Source organism: Vipera berus (assembly GCF_964194415.1).
Source record: "Vipera berus genome assembly, chromosome: Z".
NCBI classification, from domain to species: domain Eukaryota; kingdom Metazoa; phylum Chordata; class Lepidosauria; order Squamata; family Viperidae; genus Vipera; species Vipera berus.
Genome location: NC_138205.1, coordinates 90,309,461 through 90,317,645, shown reverse-complemented (window position 1 = coordinate 90,317,645; position 8,185 = coordinate 90,309,461). Strand labels below are relative to the sequence as shown.

At 38.3% G+C, this 8,185-nt stretch overlaps 1 protein-coding gene across 1 annotated transcript in view; it reads right to left on the bottom strand.

Moving 5' to 3' along the window:
• Window positions 1-3,028: 3,028 nt before the first annotated feature.
• The window catches only part of HACL1 (2-hydroxyacyl-CoA lyase 1), a 31,021-nt gene continuing 25,864 nt past the window's right edge, over window positions 3,029-8,185 (bottom strand). Inside the window, exons 15-17 of the mRNA XM_081343848.1 lie at window positions 7,951-8,058; window positions 6,116-6,302; window positions 3,029-5,870 (exon numbers count right to left, since the gene is read on the bottom strand). Of these exons, the coding sequence (XP_081199974.1) occupies window positions 5,838-5,870; window positions 6,116-6,302; window positions 7,951-8,058 (328 nt within the window). The 3' untranslated portion in view covers window positions 3,029-5,837. The remainder of the gene's footprint in view (window positions 5,871-6,115; window positions 6,303-7,950; window positions 8,059-8,185) is intronic.

The window sequence follows — 8,185 nt, the reverse complement described above, 5'->3', positions numbered from 1 at the left end:
TTGAGTTGGCAGAAGTCCAATAAAGGATTATTTCCTACCTCCTCAGTTTTAACTTGACAGCTTTTTCATCTGTGGTTAAGAAAGGAAGATAATGCATGAGTGGCAACCCTAGTTCCCTCTGAAAGTACACATCTTTCATCGATTAGTAAGCTCATCAAACAATTTTTCAAAGTGGGCTGCAAGCATTAAGATGGGCTGCTAGTTCAATTTACTTAAACATGAAATGGAGACAAAGTGATCTAGGCAATAGTGGTCTAGACCAGAGGTCCCCAATCTTTTGGGCACCAGAGACCAGTTCCGTGGAGAGAGGTTTTTCCATGGACCAGAGGGGGCATGGTTTTGTGTGCTGCCTCCATCCCACGGATAGGGCTTTGCTTGTTTGTGCGGACTGATTGCTGGCATGCCGTGGCCGGTACTGGTCCACGGACCGGGGTTGGGCACCCCTGGTCTAGGCAATAGCCTACCAAATAAAATGTGTAATTCTATTTTTTATTCTATTTATAAAGTTTGTATATTTTAAGTATCATTATCATCATCCTTCTAGCATTATTCCTGTAGGTGCAGGGTCCACTTTTTGGACTGACAAATATCTTGTATGATCAAATGCAGTATCTGGATCCAACTGGGCAATTTTCATGTCTGCATTTTTGGGTCTTGCCATGTTTGCTTTCGCCTTCTACATGGACGCTTGCCATCTGTGTTAAAATGGAAGGCAATACAGGCAACAGTGGGAGTGTTACTCGTTGGGCATGGCCATACTACTGTAGGCATTTCTCCTGCATTTTCTTAGGTATTGGTTCAATGCCCATTTGCTGCTGTACTGTGTCATTGCTGACATGGTCAAGAGACACACCTAATGACCAACAAAGTATGCAAGTATCTCCAAGCATGCACATGCTCCATAATAAGCTACTGGGTTTACCACTATTTTATAGACGTTTGATTTTAGATTGGCATGTATCAATTGCAGAATACTCTAGTGACCTCCTTCCATTGTAGCCATATTTTGTTCACTCTTGCATGCACTTTGTCATTAATGCTGCTGTCATTTTGTAGATGGAATCCTAAGTAAGAAGATATTGGTCTTCACTAATCTTTACCACTGACTTATATAGTAAAAGTGCTTGGGCTGGTCTCTATGTATTAGGTCTTCTTGAGGTTGAGAAGCAGGCCTAATTGGCTAAGATGATTGTTCCATGTCTGCACATATTGCTGCAGCTTTTCTCTGGTGGCAGCTGCAAGCATGACATCATTGGCATAAAGCAACGTTCAGGGGATATCACATTGCAGTTCTTTCATGATAGTATCTATGATGAGAATGAACAGCAATGGTGATAATGCTGAATCTTGGTGAATACCAACTTTCACAGGAAAGCTATCGGAAAGGCCTGCAGCACATTTCACATGACTGCTTGTATTTGTATAAAGCATCTGGACCCATTTTATGAGTTGTTTGGGCACACCACGATCAGGTAGCATGTACCAGATTAGCTGATGTTAAGGCTTTTTCAAAGTCAAGGAAAACCAAGTACAATAGCTTCTCCTTTTCTCAGTGTTTTTCTATTAGCATGCAGATCATGAAGATGGTGTCAATCGAGCTAGAATCTTTGACAAAGCTGCATTGATTGATACTAATTTTCACGATATCAAATAGGTGCTGTTTGAGGATCTGCTGAAAGATTTTCATTATGTGCGATATAAGATGAATTAATCAATAGTTAGAGCAATCTGCTGGGACACCTTTATTCTTGAAGAAGGGAACTATGATATGTGACCCAATAGCAGGTATGTGTCCAGAGTCCACAATGGCATTCGAGAAATTTGTTAGCCAGTTGGCTGCTTTGCCACTAAATTCCACCAGCTTCCAAATGTCTGCTGGTAAGTTATCAGGGTCTGGCACTTTTGAATTCTTCATGCCGCAAGTAGCTTTGGTAACCTCTTCTAGCAAGATGTAGGAACTGGACCAGCATTGGGCAAGCCATCAGGAATTAGCAAGCATGGAAATTCAATGTTTAGAGATTTCACTGAAGTGCTGTTGCCAGCTTTCCAGAATTTCACGTTTGTCCTGCAGTTGACACCCATCTTTTTTTCACATATACATAATGCTCGTTTGCTAACCTTCATGTCCAGTTATTTGTCTAAGTCCCAATAAGTCCCAATATTTTGTAAGTATGCTTACAATGAACTTGTGCACATACCAAACTCAACAAAAGCTCCTTAAAAATGCTTCCCATTTTTCAATATTTTGCTTTTAAAGAATAGCAGAAGACCTTTCTCAGTATCCCTGCCAAGCTATGTCACACATCTGAGAGCTGCATTTGATTTTTTTTCTTTCTGTGTACCCTCAAACAGAAATAAGGCTTAATTCTTCAGTCAAGACTTCTGAATTTTCCTCATACATTTTTAATATTCGTGCATCTTTTGTATCAGTAGATTATGTTCTGATTATTTTACTTCTACTAACCATCTCAATTATCTTGTTGGATAGAAAGGCACACACTCACATATCAACATACCCGTCATGCTATTTCCTTTCAAGAAAATCGACATTATGCAAAGCACAGAAGCAGCAAGATAAATAGTGGGCAAAATAAATGGGAAACACAAGATAAAAAGAAATGGAAAGGAATTCTAATTCCAGCTTAGACAAACACAATTCACTATACCTCTTCGTTCCCTTCTGTCCTTGGTGCTACCATGTTGATACACTGCTTCCTACAATGCCCTTTATTCTTTAAAATTCATATCTTTTTTTGTATGAAATGTATTTCTCATCGCCTGGAGGTGTTTTAACAGAGGCCGTCAGAGATGCTGTAGTAGTGATTTTCTATACTGGGACTAAAACAGTTTCAAATTTCTTTTACATTGACTAAAAAGAAGTCTTCATCAACCTCAGCCAGTAATAATGTTCTTGGTCCATTTCTCTGCCTTTCAACCTATTTACTCTTCTTTTATATAAATATAAAAAGATCAGATCGATATGAATATTCCACATGAGTCACTCTGGTTTATATTCAATCCACATTTATTCATCACCTGTTTATTCTTAGCATTACAAGAGTTTATAATTTGTGAATGGTATGGAAAAATGAATACATTGTTTTCTCCCTTGTGGATAATTATACTTGGAATTATGAACTGATTCAGGACAGATGAAAGATCTGAATCAGATCACATGAGAGAGCAACGATGTCACTTCTGATATTGTACCTCCCTATTGCCCAGAGGCAGTATAAAACCAGCTGGCACTCCTGTAAATTAATATATTATGCCTTTCCACAAGGGTCACCAAGGGGTAAGAGTACACACACAAAAGTCCATTCTCAGAATAATAAAACAATACTAGAAGCAATTTAGAACTCTTAAGAGTTGAGAATGGGAATGCATCCTAGTGCTGGAGAAAAATGTTTTTACAATTTGGAGAGATACAAGAATGTCTTCTTTAAAAAGAACACACGAACGAACTTTGAGGATTTCCTTTCTTTCTGTCTCATAAAAAATAGGAGCAATAAAAAACATTCCCATGATAGGGAAGCACAGTGGAATAAAATGTACTGATCACTACTAAGAGCATTACAAGTGCCTGAACCATGTGCATCATTATACTCTGTAAGGCAATTTCCAACCCATTGCCAAAACCCATGTTCCTGGTTGATTACTTAACACAGTAGCATCCTATTTCCCACTTCAATTTCAAACTATTTCACCTGATATATGGAATGTAGTCTACACATCAGGTGAAGTATGGACCTGATGTATGGACATCAAATGCACTAATTTGCATAATATATATACAAATATACAAATTTGATGTAGTAATATCAAACGTTAGAACCATTTTATAATGCCTTAGTAAGACCACACTTGGAATACTGCATCCAGATTTGGTTGCCACAATATAAAAAAGATAGTGAGACTCTATAAAGAGTACAAAGAAGTACAACAAAGATGTTTAGGGGACTGGAGGCTAAATCATATAAGGAACCGCTGCTGGAATTGGGCATGTGTAGTTTAATGAAGAGAAGGACGAGGGGGTGGGGACATCATAGCAGTGTTCCAATATCTCAGGGGTTGCCACAAAGAAGGAGGCAAGCTATTCTCCAAAGCGCCTGAAGGCAGGACAAGAAGCAGTGGATGGGAACTAATCAAGGAGAGAAGCAACCTAGAACTAAGGAGCAATTTCCTGCCTGACAGACAAGACAATTGTCTGCCTTTCCTTTCCTTTCTTCTTTACACAATGTTCTCAACAAGCCTGAACAGAGAGTAACAATTATTTCATCCAAACAATATATCTATCATATATTTTAAAAATAGCTATGTCTTTTAGATCAATCATCAATAATCAAAATTTTGTTATTGTTCAGTTGCTAATCATGCCCGACTCTTGGCACCCCACGACCCACAGCACCCTAGGCCCCCTATCCCCCACTGTGTCCCAGAGTTTGCCTAAATTCATATTAATTGCATCAATGACATTATCTAACCATCTATCCTCTGCTGTCCCCTTCTCCTTTTGCCTAAAATAATCAAAATACAGAACAGATACTAGCACTATCAAATTATGATTCTATTACTTTCTCCTTGCCCAAACAAATAAACATTTTCTTTAAAAAACAGCAAATAGATTAGTGCATTTTTTAACTTTTAAGAGTCTTGAATAAATGGCGCCCTCTGGTGATCTTATCTTGGCTTTGAAGAAAGATTTTTTCCAAAAAGAATTTGTACAAAATGGGTATGTCATAAATTGCAGATTTGGAATTAAAACATATCCAACATCTTTCCAGATTAAAATACACAAACTATTTAGTACTAAAGTATAAATTAATCAAATACTTTCATATAATAATTTATTTGGTTTCAGGTTTTTGCTAACTTCTGTATGGTATCTGTAAGAAGATTCATAACAATATGACTTTTTTTGTTTTTAAATGTATCTGGCTGCCCATCTTGCACATTCAGTGATATGCAATACTTATTAAAGCATACTGCAAAATCAATTAAAACATAAATATAGATAAAAATCCAAAAATACCAGTGACAGAAAGAACAAGGTGATTTAATTGTGAAAAAAATTTATTCAGAGTTCTAAAAGTGCAACAGTTAGAATCAGTATGCAACTATTGACTTCACCAGGAGTTAAATCATACATCTAGATCAGAGCTCCCAGAGGGAAATGAAGAAGCAGGAAAATGTGTGCATGCACCTGCACGCGCATGCACGTATGTACACAGCAGCGGTGCTAGTGCGTGTGCATGCATAAGCAAGCCATGCACACCCATGGTAGCACTGGGACCCACGCACATGCAAATGGGCTGCTAGCTAGTGCCTGTGCAGCAGTGCTACCACGAGTGGGGTGCGATGCACGTACACGAGCGCACTTGCCAGCCATTACTGCGGCCCAGTGGCCAACAGGCCACGGCCTGATACAGAGCCGTGGCCCACAAGTTGGGGACCCCTGATTTAGATGGTATATAGTTTGGGAAAGTTATTCTAATGAAAGACACAAAGAAAGCTCTGTTGCATTCCCATGCTGTAAAAATACATAAAAAGCAAAGGTGAATCAATATGTTATGTACTTCTTGGTTTTAAGATCTGGAGCAGGCATTAAAGTATATGCATTCAGCAATTGATGCAAGCAGTGGAAAAAGAAAGAAGCTACCAGCTAGATGTCTTTGGTCTCCCAAAATGGCAAAATGTAGGTCTGTATGTAATTAGCAATCTTTCCTTACACATGGCAATCAACATGATCATTCGATTTGTAACTGTAATTATCCTGTGGAATCTGGACATCTGCTGAGTTTACATAGGCATTATGCTTCCAGTCTTTTCATCTTCTCTTACATGTTAGAACGGGTCAGCCAATGAAAATCCTGAGAATACAAAGGAGTAGCAATACTCAACATTTCAGGTAAGAAGAAACTATAAGAAATGTTATAGAGACACAAGATACAGTAGACTGTAGTGTTCAAGAATATACCAAAAAACCTTCTAGACATCAATCATTTTATAAAGGTTTAATAAAGGAGAAGTCCTGATCTATTTTCAGGACTGGCCAAGTAATAGAAGTAATGTTAATATTACTAAGTTAAGAATGACAAATTCCACAAATACTTACTTGTTTTTTTCTGTCTGACAGTGGGTTGATCATGACATTAAGGAGAGAAGGCACAAGCTTTTCTGCTAAGCTTACTTTTAGGGCAGCTTGTAATTCTTCTGGTGTTTGTACAAAGTACCCTTTGCCACCAAAAGCAGACATAATCTGCTCATAGCGAGCATCTGGCAACAAAGCCACTGGAGGTGCACTGAAATTAAGTAAAAAGATCTGGCTCAGAGTAGTGGGTTAGGAGTCCTAAGCAGGAAATCAAACATCATTAAGTCATTGTTAATTTGCTAAACAAGTAGAACTTCATTTTCCCAATGCCCCAGGTAAATTGCTCAGGACCCAATTAATTACTATGAGCATATTAAAACAGGATCTTATTGAAGAAGAAATCCCAGTGGGAAGAAACAGCCTTTTGATCTCTTTTGTTCAGTTTTCAAGCATTCTGGATGATTGCAATAAAGCTCTCTAATAGATTTTTAAGTCTCAGTGGAATTTTTTAGTAAAGTTCTCAGAATGGAAGTTCTTTTGCAATGGAAGCATTAAGAATCCCCTTCCCCCCATTTCAATCTTGAGCGACAAATATCAGAAACATTAACTGTAGCCCTTATTTGATTTGCATCTTTTCCATGCTTAGATTTTACTTATATAAGCACTATCATCTTCTCCACTTTCCATTTATGCAAACTTTTTCCTTGTTTAGGCCAGACTAGCATCAGCATTCTCCAACTTGGTGTCCTCCAGAAGTAGTGGGCTACCCATTTCTGAATTCCCAATAGCTGTTTGGAAAAGCTCGAGACCTTAGATGGGGTTACCTAAAAACAGTTAGATGCAGGATAATATTTCACCAAGGGACGTGGTGGCTCAGTGGGTTAGGACGCTGAGCTTGTCGATCAGAAGGTCGGCAGTTTGGCGGGTTGAATCCCGAGTGCCGCATAACAGAGGGAGCGCCTGTTACTCGTCCCAGCTTCTGCCAACCTAGCAGTTTGAAAGCATGTAAAAATGCAAGTAGAAAAATAGGGACCACTACGGTGGGTAGGTAACAGCGTTCCGTGCACCTTTGGCATCTAGTCATGCCGGCCACATGACCACGGAGACATCCTCGGACAAGCTCTGGCTCTTTGGCTTTGAAACAGAGATAAGCACTGGCCCCTAGAGTCAGAAACGACTAACACGCATGTGCGGGGGAACCTTTACCTTTACCTTAATATTTCACCACTGCAATACTGACAATGATTGGAAATGGTAGGAATGCAAAGTATACCCCATTTCAGGGTTTTCCTTTCTTAATGATAGCATCATTTTATTTTATTTTCAATTTTGCAGTAGGAGAGGAACTCTCCCAATTAAAAAAACACCAGGACCATCTTTTCTTCCAGAAGATAGCAGTATTCCGGGATGCTCCAGAATTTTTGAAAATTCAATTGCTCAAGCTAGTATGGCTACTACAGAAAGGAAATGTGGACTTTCTACTTGAAAGCATCTAAGTCATTTTTTCTCAAACTTGGCAAATTTAGGATGTGCGGACTTTAACTTTCAGAATTTCCCAGATAAAGTTGCCAAATTTAAGAAACACTGATGTAGAAGGATGACCACAACAGAGCAGATTTTGGGTCTGTGTGTGGATGAATACTACTTCTATATGTAGCACAGGTAATCTCAGTTAGTGTGAGAATTAGTATAACATGGCACCCACCCTTATTTCATTTATCTTATTAGAGTTTGATGAAATTGAAATAATTATATTTTACTGTATATAGCTTTTAAAGCTTTAAGTACAAAATCAAATTTGTAATAGCAAGAAGTTCAATATTCTAAAGACTAATCAAAGTCAACATCAAAGTACTTACCACGTAGAAGGTTCTCCAAGCTTCAGCATATCCTTCCAGGTCTTTGAGTCCAAGCCAGTGTATATTCCATTATTGTTGATTATGATTATAATGATTGGCAAGTTATGCCTATAGTGATTAATAAAAAGGAACATTTCCATTTGGAAGAAATTTTTCTAACATTATAATGTGGTAGAAACTCTCACTTTGTACAGCAAAAAGTTTTCACTATTGTTTTAAAATAAAATCTGGCAGT